General features: G+C 37.0%; 1 protein-coding gene across 4 annotated transcripts in view; it reads right to left on the bottom strand.

The window, feature by feature from the left end:
- BMP2K (BMP2 inducible kinase) overlaps positions 1–25140 on the bottom strand; it is a 116322-nt gene that overhangs the window by 30385 nt on the left and 60797 nt on the right. For all 4 annotated transcript variants that reach the window (XM_081583973.1, XM_081583962.1, XM_081583995.1 and 1 more), the window contains exons 6-12: positions 24167–24248; positions 19942–20074; positions 11084–11187; positions 8174–8253; positions 3907–4067; positions 1209–1393; positions 16–114 (exon numbers count right to left, since the gene is read on the bottom strand). In XM_081583973.1, the coding sequence (XP_081440099.1) occupies positions 16–114; positions 1209–1393; positions 3907–4067; positions 8174–8253; positions 11084–11187; positions 19942–20074; positions 24167–24248 (844 nt within the window). The remainder of the gene's footprint in view (positions 1–15; positions 115–1208; positions 1394–3906; positions 4068–8173; positions 8254–11083; positions 11188–19941; positions 20075–24166; positions 24249–25140) is intronic.

Genomic DNA, 25140 nt, shown 5'->3' on the forward strand with positions numbered 1-25140 from the left:
TTATGTAACACTTACCACTGCAGGATATTGTGATGCAGAAGGTTGTGGCTGATACACCGAATGCATTAACAACTGCTGCTGAAGCATCTGTTGCTGCTGCACTGCATGTTGATACTACAATTTGAAAAACAAATTCAATAATATTACTCATGCCATTTTTGTTCCGTAGCCTTTTATTTTGAAGTATTGATTCTACCATAACAATGACTTGGGTACTCTATAGTCAAACACTAATGTGAAATACCTATAATCAGTAAGTGACTGTAACTTACATCTGCTTATTGGAACTGGTTTCAAAATGATCAATGCAACATAATAAATTCAACTAAAAGCAATTTCCAGCACAGTTTAAGGATGTTTGGAAGAAACCTAAACCCATTTGCTAATTGATGAAGACCCCTGAAGTGATTTGTCTGCAGGAATTATAACAGTAAATTCCCACTCTCCTCTGTCTCCCCTTCAGTGGTATCTTCTGGCCATCCAATGGCACCCCTATTTAACTACTCTTCACTCTGGGTCTATCAGTCAAGAGCAGAGCACAAGTACACCCCTAAGAAGTGTCATGCATATAACTGGCTCAAAAATAGTTCAGGAAATAATGGAAGGATGACAACAATAGTCATTAAATTTAAAATAGTTTAGTGACACTAGAAACCTGCAGGTTCTGATGAGGCAAAGGACAGAATAGAACTTAAGGTCATTTTTTTCTATGTCCCTTCTAAATGCCGACCCCCATACACCTACACACATACATAACACACACATAACCCAACACAGGCAAAAAAAGAAAAACATAAAAATAAGAACAAGAACCCAAGACAATGCTACCTCTGAAAGTTTAATATCACCTTTTCAACAACATTATTAGTCTATATATATGAACTCATAACGTAACTCAAAAGATACTACTCATCATAAATTGCAGTACTTATTTGTGGTGCCAAATGACTGGGTGAACATTCTTTGCTTCATAAAGCCACAATGCAACCTATTTCCACAAAGCATTAAGTATCTCACAGAATGCAAATAAAATGCATTTTCTTTAATAAGCAGAAAATTGAGCAAACTGTTTACTTCAGTCCACAGTTCAACGTACCCATGATACAAAAGGGAATTCACCATTATTTACACTGGCATGAATGTCACACCTATAGAAGCTATATATACAAAAGATACAGATACTTCTGTATCTCAAGTAACAGACTCACCTGCTGCATATAAGCATCCTGAAGAAGCTGCTGCTGCTGGTGAGGATGACGATGCTGCAGATGAAGTTGCTGCAGTCTCCAGTCTCCCTGCTGTAGCTGCTGAAGGACTCGATGCTGCTGTGGAGGCTGCTGAGCGGGCCCCTGACTCAGTAAAATCTCAGGGCCATTTCCAGGTTTCAGTGCTCCTAAAAGAGGTTTTCAAAAACTTATATTAACATAATCATGATTTCAAGGGGGTAGGACGGATAGGAAAATTGGAACTGACATATATACACCATTACGTACAAAACAGATCACTAATGAGAACCTACTGTATAGCACAGGGAACTCTACTCAATGTTCTGTGGTGATCTCAATGAGAACAAAGTCCAAAAAAGGGGTGACATATGTATAGGTAGAGCTGATCCACTTTGTTGCACAGCAGAAACTAACACAACACTGCAAAGCAAATATACTCCATTTCATGGAGTAAAAATTAAAAATACTCATGATTTCAATAAAATGGTTGGACTTCAAAACACTCATTTCAGTAGTTATTAACCAAGGCATTTATATCCTTATTTTATAGAAACTTCCATATGAATGTAGTCTAAATGGCAAAAGTATTCATGAAAGTTAATTTTGTCAGTTACAACTCATGAACAAGTCACTATCTTAGAAACACATCATTTTCCACTCTTTCTCTCCACGGACACACCAGCTAGGCCAGTTTGAAATGTTCCACATTTCTCAACTGTATGATGCTCCATCCTGAGTCTGCATGTTTGCTGACAGGATTCTCTAACCAAAATGCCAGTTTCCACGCACTGCAACTGTTGTTATCCTTTAAAATTTATCTCAAATCTCTACTCCTTGTTCTTTCATCTAAAGCTTCCACTTGGTTTTATAACATTTATCTTGGCATTGCACACATTAACTATTTACATGGCTATTTCCTAACTAGTACCCCTGAGAGATGGGGTGAAGACTTCTTTATTATTATTTATTTTAGCACCCCAAAGAACTTTTTATATAATAGATGTTCAATAAATGCTACTGTAGAAAATCTACTAACTCTGGCTCCTAAATAGGCATTTATTTATAAGCTTTATCAGAGAAGGCAATGGCACCCCACTCCAGTACTCTTGCCTGGAAAATCCCATGGATGGAGGAGCCTGGTAGGCTGCAGTCCATGGGGTCGCCAAGAGTCGGGCACGACTGAGCGACTTCACTTTCACTTTTCACTTTCATGCATTGGAGAAGGAAATGGCAACCCACTCCAGTGTTCTTGTCTGGAGAATCCCAGGGACGGCAGAGCCTGATGGGCTGCCATCTATGGGGTCGCACAGAGTCAGACACGACTGAGGTGACTTAGCAGTAGCAGTATAAGCTTTATAAACTGTACCACAGGAAAACCCTACAAATAAACTTCGGAAATAACCAAAAGAGGATGAAATATACAACTTAAAAAGAGGAAATCTAATATACGATAATTTCTATATTCTCTTCCAACAAGTTACTGTAAATTCAAATGTGACTATTTAATCCTAAGGAGGAAAAGGAGGGAACATGTAAGAAGAAAGAGGAGGACTGTTTCTCATCAATGTTAATGTCTTCAAACCTCCACAGGCCTTAAATACAGCATCTCTATGAAGACAGTTTTATGACTATTTCTAACTCTTCCAATTATAAGAAAATGCATGTGTCTTTTAATTATTCTTGAAAATGTTTATAAAATACAAGGAATCTGTACGCACGTTTGGCCACTTGATGCAAAGAGCCGACTCATTAGAAAAGACTCTGATGCTGGGAAAGACTGAGGCAGGAGAAGGGGATGACAGAGGACAAGATAGTTGGATGGCATCACCGACTCAATGAACATGAGTTTGAGTAAACTCTGGGAGATGGTGAAGGACAGGGAAGCCTGGTGTGCTGCAGTCCATGGGGTCACAGAGTCGGACATGACTGAGCACCAACTCTTACAATTATAAGAAAATGCATGTTCCTTTTAAATTATTCTTGAAAGTGTTTATAAAAATACAAGGAAGCTCTATGCACTATGCATACAGACTTATGCATAGCTCTCCCAAGTTTATTGTTGTTGTTACTAAATCTCTAAGTCATGCCTACTCTTCTGTGACCCCATGGACTGTAGCTGGCCAGGATCCTCTGTCCATGGGATTTCCCAGGCAAGAATACTGGAGTGGGTTGCCATTTCCTTCTCCAGGGGATCTTCCCAATCCTGGAATCAAACCCATGTCTCCTGTATTGGCAGGCAGATTCTTTACCACTGCACCACCTGGGAAGCTCGTTAAGAGTATCTTAATTTAAAAAATACTAGTTGAAAACAATTTTACACAAATGCTTTGCAAGGCTAGAGTTTCAAATTCCTCCTTTCCAATACAATACAAAATTTTCTATACTCTTGAACTTTAGTATCAACTTCAAACCCTACTAGTTGATGATGACTCTAGGGATGAGCAAGTTGTGAGCTTTTTGTACATACTTTTATACTGCCAGTAACTTACGTTTGCTGAGAACATTAGGAAAATAATTAGCTGAGTTTATTACACATTAGTAGCTTTATGTTTCTTAAAGTACTATGTAATGTACCTGCTTCACAATAAGTCTGCCAATAATTTACACTGCTAGGTAACCAAGCCATAAAAGGTTTATGTAAATCAACTATAAAGGGGACAAGGGTGGCAGGGCTTATTACCTTTTGGTCTGTGATTACCGAATTCACCAGGAGCAGGGACTTTAACAGGTGTTGCTGAACTTTGAATGGTCAGCACACTGGGAGTGGCAGTAGTAGAATTGGCCTTTGGTCTTTGCCTTGGTGCAATTGAGGTTTCTGTTGGTCCAATGGTGTCTGTTATTCTACAACAGAATAAGACATGTCATTCCAAATACTGGGATTATTTCTAATTTACTATTTGTTCTATGAAGTATCTATTTCAACAGATGCATATTTATTATTATTGATGATCATGTTAGTCCTCTTGGCTTCTTCCTAAGTCTCATTATCGAGTATTAAATGTTAATAAAGATAAGGAATGAAATAAAATGAACCAACTTCCTCAAACCAGATTGCTTCCCCTCATAGTCTGCCACTGAAGCTGGCAGAAAAAGAGTATAGGATTGCTCTTAAGGAAATAAAATAAACACACAGAAGCCTTCTCAGTAAGGTTTTAGACAAAATTGAGAGCCAACTTTCTTAACCAGTCAGAAAAATAAAAATAAACAACAAATTAACAGTCTTCCTTAGCTTGGACTCTTGGCCTAAGAAAGAAAAGAATATGTCCCAGGGCACATAAAACAAAAGAAACCAAAACTTTCAACAGGTGGAGCTACCAGCCCACCTTCAACTTTTTGAATCTTTATCTTTGCTTGACTTAGAACACTGAATGGAAATTATATAAAAGTTTTCACACTAGGACCTAGTTTAGGTCACAGATGTGAGTGGTCAAATGGAAATCAAGAGACACTAAATACAATCTGAGAAGACACTTCTCTTTCAAAAAAAGCCACAAAAAATGTTTAACTTACATAGTTATCAAGTCTGCTTTTTATACATTCAATTCAAAAACTCATTCTTTTTAATAGGCCTTAAGTTCACTTTTCAAAAGGACTGCAATAAATCTCTTTACCAAGTTCCCTTAGCACATTTTCAAATGATCTGACACTTAAAATTTTTGCATATGTATGATTCATCAAGTAGACATCTGCGGCATGTAGAGAAACTCTTGTCTACCATTAACAGATCTACAGATCTGTCTACTGCACAGATTTATAGTTCTCGCCTCTATCTGTAGACACCACAAGAGGGAGCCCTGTCAACAACTATCTTCTCAGAAAGAAAGGAAGTGAAATTGAATAGAAAGACTTTGGAAAATCATAGAAATACATTATATACGGGAAGTTTTCTGAAAATAATATTTATGTTTTAGAAGGAATGCGGATGATACAATGAAAACAACTAAATTTAAGGCAATAAAAGATCATATGGACATATAACTAATTATCTCATTTAATCTAAACAAGTATTTATTGAGTTCAAATTATGGATGTGGCACTAAAACTCATGCTATACTGTCTAAACTCAAGCAATCTGGGGGAAATACTATATACAGTCTTTCCATTTGTCTAATCATTCTTTATTCAGTGGGTAGTACAGGCAAAGCCTCATCCTGCCTTGTTCTTCTTTTATTATAAATCACTCCACAGAGGATTCAGAACACACAAGCGCAGCAAACCTCTCAAAACCACACTGAAAAGAGATGCCAACTTCCCTGGTGACTCAACTGTTTAGTCTAGCATTGCCTAATTTATTTCCCTAATGCACCAATATCTGTTATGCAATTATTGTTAGTGATACCCTGCAAACATGACAGTAGTCTTCAAAGAATCTACAGTCTACCTAGGAAGATATGACAAATGTTCATGAAAATAAAACACAGAAAAAATAATTAGCACTAACACTAGTAATGTCAAGAGTTTGACAGAGGAGTTATTCTACCTTTACCCTAACTTGGCTAGAGAAGGCTCAGGTGAGAACTGGAGGTACGAAAATAAATATGACTTCATCAGACAGTAAAAGACATTAAGCATCCTGTGGAAAAAACGGGAAGAAAATGCCTGGATGAATTAGGCAAAGTGAAAATTCAAATTTAACTGAAATGAAAAACTGAGTAATTACTGGTATCAACACTGCTATACAACCTCATTCACACTACTGCAGCCAACACAGTGCTGATTTTTTTTGTTTTGCTTTCTTTTCTTTCCTGCTCACTAACCTGAACCATCTTCCTAAAATATAAACTCTCTCCTCTCTTAAAATCCTTCAGTGTTTCCATCTGCCAGGACAGTGATTCTCAACCCTGCCATCTTGAAGATACAAATCACGAAAGTTTCACATGTTTAACAGTCTCAAGAGCGGATGCAAATTTGGGGGGGGGGGGTGGAAGGGAACTTTTAAGAAGCAAAACAAAAAGTTCACAGATTGAAGGTAGGGCAGGCAGATAATATTCACAGAAGTTTTAAAACATGTAAATAATGATACTGGCTATTTAAAGACTCCCCTTCCCCACCCCTCATTGGAAATATGCCTTTCACATGGAAAAAAAAGATTAATTTTTTACCATTTATAATTTTTCAAGTTCTCTACTGATACTATCAATAAAAAGTAAATTTATATTATTGACCAGTAAGGATCAATGAACCCTATTATTTAATATACATAATATATAGTTTAACATACTATGAATAGCACTGTGAATTTTTATTAATTATTTCATTTGTTTGTAAGTGTATAGCTATAGCTTGTGTCATGGTGAAAAGACATTCAAAGCATTATTTTTCAATTGATTCATCCTTTTTAAAAAATTTATACTTAAAGATTTAATCATTAACAAAACAATTATTTTAAAAGACAAGTAACAATAAAACTAGCTGACAAGTCTGACAATAATTCATAATGACCATTCAACTATAACAGCAGCTGTTAACTCCAGCTATATCATGAGTAAGACAGTCAGTCATGCTGGATCCCTGCAAGTTAGATATAACTTTACTCCTTTGTCTCTTACTCAAAGGAGTATTTTAAATTCAAATGAATGAAGGTAATAGTTTTAGAGTGATGCTATTATTTTTTTAAAAAATTAAGTCATTCCCAATTGATATTTCAACAATTTACAAATAGCAGATTATTTCTAACACATCTCACACCAAGTTCCAAATAGCAAACTGACTACAAGGTTGAAAATTCACCTGCCTAAAGGCCAAAATCCAAATTTCTCAGCATGACACAGAACAAAGCTGCTCATGACTAACATTCACCTACCTCCTCAGCTTCATTTCCCAACCTCCTGTAGATGTGCCCTTATTAAGCTCCAGTCTTGCAGCTTCACAAAGGCTGTTCTCACCTGAAAGGTCTGCCTGTCATAGCTTCCCACCCATCACTCCAAGTGACTAGACTACTCATCCTTCAAGAAAGAGTTCAGCAACTCCCACCCCCAGGGAAAGGATTCTCCCTGTGCTCCCGCCCTCTGTGCTGTCTTTCCCTTCCTCCACTCTCACAGCTGCCTGATCACGTGCAAGTTGTAACTGTTCACTGGCGTATCTTCACTTGAATATGAACTCCTGAGAAATACACTGCTTCTTTTTCTTTGTGTTCTCCATATCTATATCCTGCTTATAACAAGTGTGTGACAAATGGTTTTATGTATTTCATGTCAAAATACTTTGCGTAAGTGAAATAAAATACAAAAAACAGCTGTGATTGAGAAATCTCCCCAAATATACTATACCTGTCTGATAATCTAAAATACAGTCCTGTCTATTCACTTTTAAACTCAAAAAAAAAAAAAAAAAGCATGAGGAGAAAAAGTTATCATTAATTCAGCCATTACTCAGATTTAGGCCTTAACCTACATAATCTGTATCAAACATTAATGCAGCGAATAACTATAACATTATTTAAAACACTAATATTCCATGCGTCTCAAAGAGTCAGACACGACTGAGAGACTGAACAACAACAAATATTCCTCTATTGGTCTTAAAAATGTTGCCACTGTAACTATTAATTGTAAATTACATACAGCTCTTCCTCTCATACATCAATAAAAGGTCATTACCAACAATAAAATAAAACATATTTCATAAATTAGTTGTCATGTGATGAAATAGTGGCAAGTCCCACCTATAAGATGACCCAACGTAACATCACCAGTTACACCATCACTTCATGAAGGCGGAGAGGGAGCAGTTCCAGTGTGGCAACTGTCAAACCCTGTTATCTCACACAAAAAGCTTACTTTGAACTTGCTGTCTCAACATCAGACTGCATGCAGTAAGGAATACAGTATTTTTTTGGGTGAAGATGCTATTTAATCAATGACATCTGCTAGGATTAAAAATGAGTACTGTCCCCCCCCCTTTTTTTTAATAAATGCCTTTTCAAATGTCAGCATAGATTTGCCTACCTGGCTTTTATTTGGCTTTTCCTAGAAGCTGCTTCACTAGCAGTCATCGGTTCAGGAAGAGTTGAAGGAATAGGAGAATTCTTGAAAGAAAAAAATAAAACTTTTCATTTTAGTTTTCATTTCAATTACAGCAAGTTTTATTGAAACACTGCAAATATATTCTTAAACTTTAAGAGCACTGTCTGTGAGAAACTATTTCTTCACCTCTTCACTTTGTAGATACCTACAAGTTGTTGACACATATTTGGCCAATCTAATCCGCAAATATCATTATGATTTACACACAAGGGTCACTTTCTTATTTGTGTTCCAGAGAAACCCTTGGAAAATAACAGAACAATATTACATTATATAATATATATATATTATACCCACTTTACAAATGGGCAAATCTTGGGTATAAAGGATCACACAACGACCATTTCACACACTGGAAAAAGAAGCAAACACCAAGTACGTGAATAAAGCGTTGTTTTACAGACTGGAGGTAATTTTCATGACATCACTTGTCAAGTCCTGGAAACAAGAGCAGAGGCTTCACTCATTTGCTTCTGCTCTCTAGTGTTCAGTTTACAATAATTACTCAAAAAATGTCACAGTAAGTATTCAATAAATGTTTGCAGAGTGAAAAGCTAAAAATCCAGGCAAATGTCAAATAAAATTCATTACCAGAATGTGAGCAATGACTTTCAGCTTCAACTGAGAATATATTACACTGACATAACAAGAACTTCAAAAAACAAAAAGGAAAGGCACCAAATTCCTTCTTTTTTCTTAGTGGACTGGATTAAGTTACACACAAAGGAAACCTATAAGAAAAAGTCAGGCCACTCAAGCTGAAAACAGCTTAAAAATCAGTGTTTGATTCTAGACCTTTATTAAAGTTAGCAGACTTGCCATGTACTGTTATTCCAATATAGTTAATTACAGGGTGCAGACAACAGATACTATTCAAAGCCATTTAATGGTATCAGCTATAATACATCTTCCCTGAACTACACACTGGGTTTTACAGTTGTTATTTCTAATCCTCATAATTACCATCCTTGTTTTACAGAAAAAGTAACAAACGTTAAGCAACTTCCCAAAATATACAAAACCAGTCACTGATATAGACAATCGAGCCCAGTTCAGTTCCGTCCCTCAGTTGTGTCTCACTCTTGGTGAGCCCATGGACTGCAGCACACCAGGCTTCCCTGTCCATCACCAGCTCCTGGAACTTGCTCAAATTCCTGTCCATTGAGTCAGTGATGTCATCCAACCATCTCATCCTCTGCCGTCCCCTTCTCTTCCTGCCTTCAATCTTGCCCAGCATCAGGGTCTCTTCCAGTGAAATCAGTTCTTCGTATCAAGTGGCCAAAGCATTGGAGCTTCAGCTTTAGCATCAGTCCTTCCAGTGAACAGTCAGGACTGACTTCCTTTAGGATGAACTGGATTGATCATGCAGTCCAAGGGACTCTCAAGAGTCTTCTCCAACACCACAGTTCAAAAGTATCAATTCTTCAGCACTTGGTTTTTTTTATGGTCCAACTCTCAAAACCATACATGACTACTGGAAAAACCATAGCTTTGACTAGACAGACCTTTGCTGGCAAAATAATGTCTCTGCTTTTTAATATGCTGTCTAGCTTGGTCATAGCTTTTCTTCCAAGGAGTAAGCATCTTTTAATTTCATGGCTGCAGTCACCACTTGCAGTGATTGTGGAGCCCATGAAAATAGTCTCTCACTGTTTCCATTGTTTCCCCATCTGTTTGCCATCAAGTGATGGGACCAGATGCCATGATCTTAGTTTTCTGAATGTTGAGCTTCAAGCCAACTTTTTCACTCTCCTCCTTCACTTTCATCAAGAGGCTCTTTAGTTCTTCACTTTCTGCCATAAGGGTGGTGTCATCTGCATATTTGAGGTTACTGATATTTCTCCCGGCAATCTTGAATCCAGCTGTGCTTCATCCAGCCAGCATTTCACATGATGTACCCTGCATAGAAGTTAAATAAGCAAGGTGACAACATACAGCCTGAATGTACTCCTTTTTCAATTTGGAACCAGTTTGTTGTTCCATGTCCAGTTCTAACTGTTGCTTCTTGAACTGCATATAGATTTCTCAGGAGGCAGGTCAAGTGGTATGGTATTCCCATCTCTTTGAGAACTTTTCCACAGTTTGCTGTGATCCACACAGTCAAAGGCTTTGGTGTAGTCAATAAAGCCGAAGTAGATGTTTTTCTGGAAATCTGTTGCTTTTTCTGTGATCCAACAGATATTGGCAATTTGATCTCTGGTTCCTTTACTTTTCCTAAATCCAGCTTGAACATCTGGAAGTTCACGGTTCACGTACTGTTGAAGCCTGGCTTGGAGAATTTTGAGCATTACTTTGCCAGCGTGTGAGATGAGTGCAATTGTGTGGAAGTTTGAACATTCTTTGGCATTGCCTTTCTTTGGGATTGGAATGAAAACTGACCTTTTCCAGTCCTGTGGAACTGAGCCCACTTCTCTCCATTTACAATGCCTATGCTGTGTACACCAAGGGCAACCAAACTTCTCAGTTTATAGAATGCTGAGTATCTCAGCCACTTTTCAGGACACCCCCAGGCCCACCACACTCCCCCCAAATCTAACAGTCCTGCTTTTTCAACAGTTAACTTAATACTAGTCTGTGCTATTTCAGAGATGTCACTGTGATCCCCTCAATGATGTAAAGTGTCCTGCGGTGCCATCAAGTCCACCATAGCTCCCCAGAGCACCCCAGCACATATACTTTGTATCTGCAGCTTTGCATTAAAAATACTAATTACAAATATACCATTAGATCACTTGTCATGAAACAAGTGACTTTGAAAGTATATATACCCACACATGATGAAATGGATTTTAAGTTCATATCTTACTTACTTATAATACAAAAACTACTTACATTGATGTTGGAGACTGGACAATCCTTTTTGGCAAATTTAAACGCAAAATATGACACTTGAAATATATCGGGTCTCCGCTCTGGATCTGGTTCAAGCATGAACCCTACAAGAATAAATCAAAATGTTAATAAGTTTCACTGAACACAGAAGCAATTAGAGGCACATTAAAAAGATATATACTTCCATTCTAAGATTAGTGATGCTTCCAGTAAACTTTGGGAAGGTTTATAGAAAATACAACAATTGTTATTTTATACATTATCCCAAGCTAAAGATAAATGAGTCCTAGGACAGTTCGGTACTAAAAGCATGAATTACAAATATGAATATTCTTCTGAGACCGACACAAAACAAAAAGTGAGTTTAGTCAACACTGGGGAATTATTCAAGAAAATTTCTGGGCTATAGTAGGGGTCCTTATTTTCACTATTATCTAAAATAATTTTTGCGTATCTACTAATATTTTTAGGTACCTATTAATTTTTAAGGGCTTCTGAATCATGAAGAGAAGACTAAACTGTATGCATTACAATCTATTTAACAAAGTAGTACAGGGAAGTAGTATAGGGTTGGCACTATAGTTTTCTTAAAACACATTTTCCTCCCACACTGATGACAGCAATATTCATCATAGTTCTGTATTTCAATATGCTATCCACAACATGTTTAGAAATACAAGCATAGTTTTATGGTTCTATTATGAACAGTTTTCACACCAATCCTACAGCACTGCTTGAAAGGCCTGACCTTTTTTCTAACCCAAATGGCCACTACCACTTGTCAATTTCTTGAACTACTTGCTAAATTACAATTTCACAAGAAGGCCGACATTTATACTCCATCCTATGCACGAAAAAACCATATTTTGTTACAGTATTCTTCATGTTCTAACTCTGCTTCATTGATTAAGTTCTTATCATGCTCAAATCATTTTTAAACCTATTTGCAATGTAAAATTTACAGCATTAATTAGACAATATTCTGAAATTTGCTAACAAAATTATGTTGAGATAAAAGTATATAAATAACTACCCTAATAGTACAAGTCAACATTAAATCCTCCTTTCAATCATTAGTAATATTTGAACAAATAATGTGTAATACATCGCCGACAGCATGATAAGTTAACTTGGTTAAAAACACGGTTGTATGGCAAGTGACACTAAGCACAAACAATGTATTTGGGAGATTTTGAACTCAGTTTTATTATATTCTGCATGTCACTTGGTTTTATACACCTAAAAAAGCTAACATATACCACTTATAAAATTGATATTTTATTATTTTATCATCTGTTAGAATGAAATAACTCAAAACATTTAATCCTAATATTTATAAGTTGATATTCAACCTCATTCCAGAAAAGATCTGAAAAATCTACAAGGTTTATTTTATCCTCCAAAATCATATTTTATCTTGATAGCAACAGACATTGTTTTAGAAGCAACAACAGTACATGATATGGGAATACATTTATACAAACTTTTACCAATAAATGCTTACCCATGTAATTTGTAAAAATGAAACAAATCACAAGAAACTTATAAAATTCATAAACTTAAAACTTTTCTATCCTAACAATTCAGTTTATTTGGCCTTTAAAATCTTATTTCAATACTTCAGTTCAGTTCAGTCACTCAGTAGTGTCCGACTCTTTGCGACCCCATGCACTGCAGCACGCCAGGCCTCTCTGTCCATCACCAACTCCCGGAGTCTACCCAAATCCATGTCCATGGAGTCAGTGATGTCATCCAACCACCTCATCCTCTGTCGTCCCCTTCTCCTCTTGCTCCCAATCCTACCCAGCGTTAGGGTCCTTTCCAATGAGTCAACTCTTCGCATGAGGTGGCCAAAGTATTGGAGTTTCAGCTTCAACATCAGTCCTTCCAATGAACACCCAGGATTGATCTCCTTTAGGATGGATTGATTGGATCTCCTTGCAGTCCAAGGGACTCTCACGAGTCTTCTCCAACACCACAGTTCAAAAGCATCAATTCTTCAGCGCTCAGCTTTCTTCACTGTCCAACTCTCACATCCATACATGACCTCTGGAAAAACCATAGCCTTGACTAGACGGACTTTTGTTGGCAAAGTAATGTCTCTGCTTTTAAATATGCTATCTAGGTTGGCCATAACCCTCCTTCCAAGAAGTAAGCGTCTTTTAATTTCATGGCTGCAATCACCAACAGCAGTGGTTTTGGAGCTCAAAAAAATAAAGTCTGACACTGTTTCCACTGTCTCCCCATCTATTTGCCATGAAGTGATGGGACCAGATGCCATGATCATAGTTTTCTGAATGTTGAGCTTCAAGCCAACTTTTTCACTCTCCCCTTTCACTTTCATCAAGAAGCTCTTTAGTTCTTCTTCACTTTCTGCCATAAGGGTGGTGTCATCTGCATATCTGAGGTTATTGATATTTCTACCAGCAATCTTGATTCCAGCTTGTGTTTCTTCCAGCCCAGCGTTTCTCATGATGTACTCTGCATATAAGTTAAATAAGCAGGGTGACAATATACAGCCTTGACGGACTCCTTTTCCTATTTGGAACCAGTCTGTTGTTCCATGTCCAGTTCTAACTGTTGCTTCCTGATCTGCATACAGGCTTCTCAAGAGACAGGTCAGGTGGTCTGGTATTCCCATCTCTTTCAGAATTTGCCACAGTTTATTGTGATCCACACAGTCAAAGACTTTGGCATAGTCAATAAAGCAGAAGTAGATGTTTTTCTGGAACTCTTGCTTTTTCGATGATCCAGCGGCTATTGGCAATTTGATCTCTGGTTCCTCTGCCTTTTCTAAAACCAGCTTGAATATCTGGAAGTTCACGGTTCACTTATTGCTGAAGCCTGGCTTGGAGAATTTTGAGCATTACTTTACTAGCGTGTGAGATGAGTGCAATTGTGCGGTAGTTCGAGCATTCTTTGGCATTGCCTTTCTTTGGGATTGAAAAAAAAACTGACCTTTTCCAGTCTGTGGCCACTGCTGAGTTTTCCAAATTTGCTGGCATATCGAGTGGAGCACTTTCACAGCATCACCTTTGAGGATTTGAAATAGCTCAACTGGAATTCCATCACCTCCACTAGCTTTGTTCGCAGTGATGCTTTCTAAGGCCCACTTCACTTCACATTCCAGGATGTCTGGCTCTAGGTGAGTGATCACACCATCATGATTATCTGGGTCGTGAAGATCCTTTTTGTACAGTTCTTCTGTGTATTCTTGCCACCTCTTCTTAATACCTTCTGCTTCTGTTAGGTCCATACCATTCCTGTCCTTTATCGAGCCTATCTTTGCATGAAATGTTCCTTTGGTATCTCTAATTTTCTTGAAGAGATTTCTAGTCTTTCCCAATCTGTTGTTTTCCTCTATTTCTTTGCACTGATCGCTGAGAAAGGCTTTCTTATCTCTCCTTGCTATTCTTTGGAACTCTGCATTCAGATGGGAATATCTTTCCTTTTCTCCTTTGCTTTTCACTTCTCTTCTCTTCCCAGCTATCTTTAAGGCCTCCTCAGAAAGCCATTTTGCTTTTTTGCATTTCTTTTCCATGGGGATTGTCTTGATCCCTGTCTCCTGTACAGTGTCATGAACCTCTGTCCATAGTTCATCAGGCACTCTATCAGGTCTAGTCCCTTAAATCTATTTGTCACTTCTCCTGTATACTCATAAGGGATTTGATCTAGGTCATACCTGAATGGACTATTGGTTTTCCCTACTTTCCTCAATTTAAGTCTGAATCTGGCAATAAGCAGTTCATGATCAGAGACACAGTCTGCTCCTGGTCTTGTTTTTGCTGACTGTATAGAGCTTCTCCATCTTTGGCTGCAAAGAATATAATCAATCTGATTTCGGTGTTGACCATCTGGTGATGTCCACGCGTAGAGACTTCTCTTGTGTTGTTGGAAGAGGGTGTTTGCTATGACCAGTGCGTTCTGTTGGCAAAACTGTATTAGCCTTTGCCCTGCTTCATTCTGCACTCCAAGGCCAAATTTGCCTGTTGCGCCAGGTGTTTCTTGACTTCCTACTTTTGCATTCCAGTCCCCTATAATGAAAAGGACATCCTTTTTGGGTGTTAGTTGTAGAAGGTCTTGTAGGTCTTCATAAAACTGTTCAACTTCAGCTTCTTCGGCGTTACTGGTCGGGGCACAGACTTGGATTACTGTGATATTCAATAGTAGCTAATTGTAAATACTTTTTCCTATAGAGGACTTGAAGTGGCATACAAAAGTGTAATTCTTTTTAATATATGAGAAAATTAAGACTAATGAAAAAGTAATGGCTGAAAGGAAAAAAAAAAAAAGAGGGATGATGTTGTCAGTAAAGAAATTATATATGTTTGGTCCTACAAATGCAGGGCCAAAACTGGAAAAATTTAGCTCTCTAGCTGTCAACACAAATAGGGCAACATGATCCATTACATGAATTGCAATATTCTTAAAAACAAACCAGGTGCTAAGAAAAAGCACCATTTCTAATATTGAAAGCAAAGAGTAAATTCTCCTTTGAGTCTTTCTAAAGATGGTTCACACTGAGTGAACAATATCCCTAAGAAACTACAATGAGTGACACATAGTCAGGTCTTACACCCGCCTTTGTGCAGACCAGTGACAGAACAACAAAATGCAGTTCAGGAGCAGAAACTCTACAGGAGTAGAGAACAGTGAAGGTATGAAAATACACTTCCCTGGCATGGCATAATCTTGGGAAAGGTTTTTTGAGTATCTAGAGAGGAATGGCAATCCTTTGAGCAACCCTATATTTTTTTTTTTTAATAAATTTATTTATTTTAGTTGGGGGCTAATTACTTTACAATATTGTAATAGTTTTTGCCAAACATTGACATGAATCAGCCATGGGTTTACATGTGTTCCCCTTCCTGGACCCCCCACCCACCTCCCTCCCCATCCCATCCCTCTGGGTCATCCCATTGCCCCTTTTACAGTAGATGAGAAGCATTAAAGAGAAATAAATAAATTTGAGCATTTATGTTTTCTAACTGATATCTGTATAGGTAACTCTCTCAAGTTAAGCATAGCACATCTCCTAATGATTAAGTAACCAGTGGACTGACATAACCTTACAGGCAAACACAAGGCCCTCTAACTCCCCTAGCTCATGTTTTCATGTGGGAATACATTTTCTGGAGGCTGTTTAGTCTGTCTGTTGTTGTTGTTGCTGTTTACTCGCTAAGTCGTGTCCAACTCTTTTGCAATCCCATGGACTATAGCCTGCCAGGCTCCTCTGTCCATGGAATTGTCCACGCAAAAATACTGGAGTAGGTTGCCACTTCCTTCTCCAGGGGATTTTCCTGACGCAGGGATTGAACCCAGGTCCCGTTTGGCAGGTGGATTCTTTCCTGTCTGAGCCACTAGGGAAGTCGTCCCTGGTAACAAAAAGGTTGGGGACTGCTGGATTAATGAATACACATGTCTAATTGATCTAAAAGTGGATCAAGTTACTAAGTTTTTTAGAAAAGACAAAGAAGCTAGAATAATCCCTTTTACCCAACTTAAAATGATCATGTGAGTCACCACAAGACCATACCCATTAACTCTGCTTCTATTGCCAATATAAAATCAACTTTTAAAAAGTATGCATGTATGTGTATGTTAGTCGCTCAGTCATGTCCGACTCTGCAACACCACGGACTGTAGCCTGCCATGCTCCTCTGTCCATGGGATTTCCCAGGCAAGAATACTGGAGTGGGTTGCCACTTTCTCCTCCAAGAGATCTTCCTGACCCACGGATAGAACTTGCATCTCCTGTGTCTTCTTGCATTGACAGTCAGATTCTTTATCACTGAGCCACCTGGGAAGCCCAACAGGTGTTGGTAGAATGTGGAAAAAAGGAAACTCTTGCACAATGTTGGTGGGAATGTAAATTGGTACATCCACTATGGAAACCAGTATGGAGCTATGCCAAAAAGTTGTAAACAGAACTATCATATAATCCATCAATTCTACTTCTGAGTCTGTATCTGAAAGAAACAAAGACACTAATTCAAAAAAATATCTGCACCCCCAAGTTCACTGCAGCATTATTTACAATCTCCAAGACATGAAAGCAACTTAAGTGTCCATCAACGGATTAATGGTTATAGCAAAACGTGAGGGGGTGTGTGTGAGGGTGTGTGTGTGTGTGTGTGTGTGTGTGTGTGTGTGTGTGTGTGTGTGTGTGTGTGTGTGTGTGTGTGTGTGTGTGTGTGTGTGTGTGTGTACACAGTGGAATATTATTCAGTCATTAAAAAAAAGAGAAAGAAATCTTGCCATTTGCAACATGAATAAACATGAGGGTAGCATAATATGCTAAGTAAAATAAGTCAGACAGCGCCGTGCTGTGCTTAGTCACTCAGTCGTGTCTGACTCTCTGCGACCCCATGGACTGTAGCCCGCCAGGCTGCTCTGTCCATGGGATTCTCCAGGTAAGAATACTGGACTGGGTTGCCATGCCCTCCTCCAGGGGAATCTTCCCAACCCAGGGATTGCATCCACGTCTCCCGCATTGTAGGCGGATTCTCTACCGACTGAGCCACCAGGGAAGTGGGTAGCCTATCCCTTGTCCAGAGGATGTTCCTGACCCAGGAATTGAACCAGGGTCTCCTGCCTTGCGGGGAGATTCCTTACCAACTGAGCTACCAGGAAAGCCCAGGTCAGACAGAGAAGCTCATTATGTGAGTAACATAACGATTTTATGTATATATGTATTATGAAATGGGTCACCACAGTAGACATAGTAAAATACCTATCACCTCACAGAATTAAACATTGTCTTCCCTTGGGATGAGAACTCTTTAAGATCTACTGTCTTAGCAACTTTGAAATATACAGTACACAGTACAGTATTTTCAACTATAGTCACATGCTGTATATTACATCCTCAGGACTTACTTTATAACTCAAAGTTTATACCTTTTGACCACCTTCATCTGTTTTGCCCATCTCCCACCTTTGGCAATCAGCAGACACTGCAAGATCCTCAATAAAATCCTCAGTCCAATTGTGATAAAAAACATTATACTTAACAATAAAACCATGCCACTGATACAGTGATTTATAACAAGGGCTTTAAAGAAAGGTTAAATTTCAATTGGGTAGAACACTCAACAGCCAAAGGAAATTCCTCAATCTATTTTTTGAGCATTCCAATTAATCAGAGTTCTTTCATGCTTCTGATGCCCTAAATTTTGCAGTGAAGGAAGAAAGCAACTGGTTAAGATAGAGCGGCTGATGGGTCTGATGTTTATTCAAATATACTCAAAAGGTATGCATGCTCTTTAAAAAAAAAAAAATACATAGACTGCAAAATGGCAAGCCAAAAATAACAAGGCTAATGGGGAAAGGAGAGCTAGGACAAACCAATGAAACCTATACAGCTCGGTCACCAGAACACTGACAAAAACATTAATTGGTATCTGAGAAGGTAACTTGGACTGTCCATGCAGGTAGCTTATTGGGCTGAAAGCTGTCAGAAGGACAGAAAAACATATCAAAATAAGACTAGGGGGTTCTCCACCAATAAAGATAAAAGTGCGGTTCTGAGCCAGCAAGGATGCTATTCAGGAGGCCGTCCATCAGCAGAGGGTCACACAAAAGCTGAGAGGTAGACTTCTCTGGGATGGAAATCCCAGGTACAAGCACTCATGTTTAATTTTCTCCAATTAGAGCTGAAAGTTCATGCTGGCAGTGAAGCAGCCAAGCTTAGGGCTATTTCCTTTTCCCTGTAAGTTATAACACCACCTCCCCCACGCCATTACTCTGGTTCCCCTCACCTAGGAAAAACACTCCATGTGAAGCAGTATAATTTTTGTGTTCAGCTGATATAATCCTCTAATTTCCAACATGTATGGGCAAACCCACATTAAAGAAATGTGGATTTCTTTAAAGAAACAAAGAAGATTATGCTTTAAATAAGTTTGCCACGTGAAGCAACATATATCCTTTCATGCTCCATTTTGATTGTTTCTCTTTTGGAGTGTTTGCTCCCTTTTTTTTTTTTTGAGTTACATGAGCCTCATAAATTACAAAAGTTAGTCAATCACCAAATGTGTAACAAATTATCTTTTGCAGAAATTATACCATGTGCATATTCAAGAAACTAAGTTACAGTATCTGTCAAAAAAGGAAGAAAAAACTCTTAAAAGAGACTGTAAGAAAAACTGAGGCATTCTTTTGGAATGAAAGGTCCACAGGATTACTCCTTCTGATATTACACTTAGGTTGCTTTCTGATTGCATAATCAACAAGGAATAACTAGTAAAAAACGTGGCAAATAAACTACAATCTAAAAGTGGAAATAGTTTGATCTAAAGAAGAAACAGATCAGGTTATTTTGATTTCAAAAGTACAAAGACTGAATAATTAAATGTTATGCTGTATAGTTTTTCCAGAAATTCCAGTTTCCTTAATTACATAATCTCTATGTTCCATAAAAGCTTATCAGGCGCTTAAAAACATCCATGTACTAATCAGTAATTAGTTTACTTTCATTCCTATAAAAGTCTTATAAACATCTTTTTTTTAAAGATTTTTTTGATGTAGATAAATTTTAAAGTCTTTATTGAATTTGTTACAATATTGCTTTTGTTTTATGTTTTTATGTTTTGGTTTTACGGCCATGAGGTATGTGGAATCCGAGCTGCCCAACCAGAGGTCAAACCAGTACCCCCTGCATTGAAAGGCAAAGTCTCAACCACTGGACCACCAGGGAAGTCCCTGAACATCCTTTTAAATGTATTTTTTGACTATAGCAGTTTCACAAAATTATAATAACATGAAATTAAAAGACTAGTTTTAGGTAAAGGAACGGAAATAGCAGGCCCTACGTATAGTACTTTACAATTCTTTTCATAAATTGTTCAAGTACTTACTTATTAAGCAATGTATGTTATGGGAGTAACGAGAGCTGTCTGGGATGGTGAGGCTGCCGTCACAGATGGCAACCTGGCTCTCACCAAAAGGAAGAGTGAAGAAACAAAGTTTATATAGTAAACATCCCAGGGCCTGGAAAACAAAGAAGCATGAATATCATCAGAACTCAAGTACCAACTTAACCACAAGAGAAAAAAAAAAAAAAAAAGCCACAAATGAAAACCTAAATATTTTATTAAAAAAACAAAAGCCTAATGTTTCTATATTGGCTCAATCTTTTCACAAATTACAACTTAATGTGTGTGGCTAGATGGCTGAATTCATGCTCTCATAGAACACTAGATCACGAATGACAGAACTAAAATTAGAAGTGACTGCTTCTCTTTGGGAGAAAAATTACATTTTTATTTCTTTCACAAGGAAAATATGTATTTAGTACACAGCTAGCATGTAACAACCAACAAAGCAAGCACAAAGCTCCTTGTAGCAGAATATTTTAAAAATTCACTATAAAACACATTTTAAAATTCCAGGTTTCAAATAGGAGTTAGCCAGCACAGTTAAATTTATCAGACACCCATCAACACTGATTATTCACTGAGCACATGCAATTATTTCATCGTATAAAAATTAGTTCTCTACTTCTAAACATAATCCTACAATTTTCATTCTACATCATACTAGTCATATTTGTACCTGAGTAATCTATATAAGATTCAGAAAGAAAGGGCTCTGTCTGCTTTGCTTGCATGGATTCATAGACATCACAGTGCCAATAAATCTACGTTCTGACAATGACTACAAAACACCCTAAGACACAAACTGTGTCTGGAAAAGTAGCACAGGAAATTTTTAGCTAAACTGCCAACAGCTCAAATCTGAGACGTGGTAATAAAATGTGATTTTCTGCTCAAGAAATCATTATCCTGTCACAAGAAGCGTCACCTAGAAAGCGTTACGAGTGTAAGGGACAATTCTAATTCTAAATTGATTACATAAACTTATCCAGTAGTTACTACACAATTACATCAGCTATAATTGAAACCTGGCCTATCTAAACATTAGCACATCAGCTTTCCTTTGTTGGCTTTTTCTTCACACAGCAACCTGGCAAGCCAATTAACAAATACACTAGTTCTATAAACTGCTACGAAGATCACAAAATACAGAAATACCTTTCTGAGTTCAACAGTATTAATTTACAAAACATTATTTTCAATATTACAACAGTCCTTTAATGAAAAAAGTTTAAAGACTCTATAAATTTCAATATATTAGTTCAAAAACATTACTAGATTATTTACTATGTGACTAACAAAACTACAAAGATTCTAAATGGAAGTAACAAGTCCAATGTGGCTTTAAAAAATGTATGATGCATTTTTCTCTAAGGAAGATATTTTCAGCTTCTATACAGCAAATTGAGCATAAGGCTTGCTTAACAGCACTAAAAAAATGACTATTAATGGTGTAATATCTGCATTAAATTACACCTTTCTTCTGCCCAGATGACAGTGAGGCAAAGGAGATCTGCCTTTTAGCCAGTTTTATCTTGTCAATCAAACCTTCAGTAATGTGTCTTTTGTTAGAGTATATGTTGTGGGAGTTTCCAGGTAACAATTTTAGATAGCAATGCCAGTGTACTTCAAAAACATTAATCTAAAATACTCTGCTTCACAGAGTGTGAACACAAGGACGTGTCCTAGTTTTTTTCACATCAAAGGCATTTCCCTCTTTTTCCATTTGATACAATGAGAACTGTTCAGGAAACAGGAGGGAATGAATGACCTCATTTTGAGGGTTGAGTATCACCATCTTCCATTTTCCCCATTAAAAGGTACCATGAAGCATCTCTCACTGAATTTCTTATTGGTCAATAAAATCAGCATCCTAGTTCTCAGCATAAAAATAACCTACAATAGAAATTTCAAGTTAAAAAATAAATTTATCCAAAATACATACGCTAAAGGAATGCTTTAACCTCAATATCATAACTCTCTAAATACTGTTCTGAAACAAGATCAAAATATAGTTCTTAACTGATATGAACTGACTTTTTTTTCTGGATAATCTCAAATTCACACCTAAAATGTTGTAGGCATTTCTTCTGAGCTATGACAAGCATAAAAATGGTATCATGGAAATTAAAACTCTATCTCTATCAAGCATATAAATATACATTCTGTTTTCTGATAATTTTTCTGGCTTCTCTTTTATCTTTAAGTATCTATTTGTCATCCCACAGCTATATCCAGTTACCCATTATAGAAATGCTACTCCATATGCTGCTGCTGCTGCTAAGTCGCTTCAGTCGTGTCCGACTCTGTGCGACCCCATAGACGGCAGCCCACCAGGACTAACCAGTAAATGGAATAAATTTTAAATTTGTTGCTGTTTAGTTGCTAAATTATGTCTGACTCTTTTGTGACCCCATGGATTGCAGTCCTCTAGGCTCCTCTGTCCATGGGATTTCCCAGGCAAGAATACTGGAGTGGGTTGCCATTTCCTTCTTCAGGGGAGCTTCCCTGACCCAGGGATCAAATTCATGTCTCCTGCATTAACAGACATACTCTTTACCACTGAGCCACCTATCACTGACAATTTAGCCATCCTGGCACAAATTCTAAGCCTGGGGAAAAACAAACAACAAAGAAAGACTCCCTCCTTTTTATTAAGACAGTGGGTAACAAACATGTTCTTAAAAGACTTTTTTTAAATCAACCCTTGATGATTTCAAAACAGTAGTCAAGGTATGAGTCTGTTGTTTCCTCCGCTGTTGAAATACTCTTTTAGGTAACGTGGGTTTCAACACTAGTCACAAAATTAGGCCAGGAAAAGACTTCCACAATCACCTCCTCTAATTAATACCTTCATTTTATAAATTAAGATTCAATTGAATTTGTTCTCTACATTATACTACAAGCCATTTACTATAAGCCATTTAATGAATCAAATGTCAATGCTGAGAAGAGCCGACTGAATTTAAATCATAACAAGCTGGGGATCTGTAAGCAGGAGCAAATTAACTAAATCAAACCTACTTGTGGTTTTATTAAATTACATATACGGTTAAAAATTCAACTACCACAAGATTTAAGAACCACTGATAAAAAAGTGTATAATATGTAGACAGAGGGAAAAATATTGTAGATACTCTTTTATTACCTTGAAAGAATATTCCCCAATCTCTATAAAAGAATTCTGGTCAGGAGAGGAGCATCAAGAAGATACTCATTTGGTTTCACCCATTATGCTCGACTGCTTTCTAAATATTATGCTTCAAAATGAAATCAAATGACTTTTCTTGTAAACTCTAGAAATACTTCTGAATCTTTTTTCCTCAATTCCTAATACGGCCACTGGTGGCAGATATGGCTGAATGCTTGTTAAATTTAAATGAATTCACATTCAAAATTGTTTCCTGCTAGTTTATTAAATACAGACAAAACACATTTTACTTATGAAATAACCTCAAAAGAGGTATTGACACTCTAACATAAAGTTCAACTCTATAGAAACATGTTGTGTGTGTTAGTTACTCATTCATGTCCAATTTTTTGAGGGCCCCTGGACTGTAGCCCCCAGGCTTCTCCGTCCATAGGATTCTCCAGGCAAGAATACTGGAGTGGATTGCCATTTCCTTCTCCAGGGGATCTTCCTGACCCAGGGATCAAACCTGGGTCTTCTGCACTGCAGGCAGATTCTTTACCATCTGAGCCACCAGGGAAGCCACAGAAACATGTTATACCTCAATAATTCAATCTATATATAGATGCTAAAGAACCTCAATATACAGAGGTTAGTCAACAGTATGTTTATAATTTTTTAAAAATTTTACTCATGTTAGTTTCCACTAAAAAGATCCTAAAATACTTGAGAAAATTATAAGCATAACCAGTTAAGAGTTAAGGCCAGCTTTTCCAAAACTGCACTCAAATCAAAAAAATTTTAACAATCATATATAATCTAAATTCTAAAAAATACTGTGGTAAAAAGTTACATTATGTGGAAACTGTTTACTTGCTTTTTTATACTTAAGTTTTCCATCTCCGGATCAAGAAGATACGTGCTAATATTTTTCTTCTGCTATTAGTAAGCTTTACTGTCCACCACTCTCTTCTACTTATTAGGAAATAACCTTGTGGAGGACAGGGGGAAGATAATCAACTGAACTCAGATTTTGTTAATTTGGTTAGTGAAAATGTCAGCCTTTCTTGGCCTTACCCAGATATCAGCCTTGGTGGTGATAGGCTTCCCTCCATAAAGGTTGATCATTTCAGGGGCTCTGTATGACAGAGTTGTATACCTGGCAGTAAATAAGTAAAATGGAGTGGAGATATAAAAAAAAAGACATACTACATTGTTTCTACATAAAATACTACAAAAACTTTTAGGTTCAATAACATAATAGAGAAATAATACTATTTTAAAAGCTCATTAAAAGTCCATCAAGGATTAAACAATACAAAGCATTATACACGTTTTTATTCAACAAGCGCAATTGCATCTTTAATAATAAACACAATTTTTAATAGAAAAAAATTAAATAAAGACTGTACTAGAAACATGGTTTTCCTTTAATTTCTTAAATGAAATAATACAATTTGACTATAAAAATATCCTTATCAAAAGATTTTAGTCTACTAATTCAAAAGAAAAACTTTTACCCTCTCAAAAAATTAATTTATATGTTTATCAAGCAGTTTGTTTTTATGAATCATAACATAATTCCTTACACATGGTAGTAAGTCTCCTCGAGGTTTGTTTTTATAATTATTCTTTTAAAAGTAATCTAGTTGTCATAATTAATTATTATTAATTACATTAAGTACACTTCCAAAACTGTTAGCCTAAGTAGTTTGGAATTAAAAGATACGGTGAATAAATATTTACAATTATAAAAACTCCAAATCCACTATGAACAGAATAAAGTATTGCGCAATTTCATGGGAGAAATTATTAGAATATCAAAGGAATTCCTATATTATGGCATAATTTAAGATTCACTTTAAGTATTTTTATGCTTTATTTTACATGAAGTATCTTAAAGCTCAATATTCTACCATCTTATTTTTTTCAAATCACCCTAACTGTGATACATTCTGAATGATACTACTACAGAGGAGTGATCTAAAAAACCAGAATATAAACTACATGAGGACAGGCCTTTTTTTTTGTTGTTCACTACTATACTGTAG

This window comes from Giraffa tippelskirchi, chromosome 1 (assembly GCF_054371585.1).
Source record: "Giraffa tippelskirchi isolate mGirTip1 chromosome 1, T2T-mGirTip1v1.2.pri, whole genome shotgun sequence".
Classification (NCBI taxonomy): domain Eukaryota; kingdom Metazoa; phylum Chordata; class Mammalia; order Artiodactyla; family Giraffidae; genus Giraffa; species Giraffa tippelskirchi.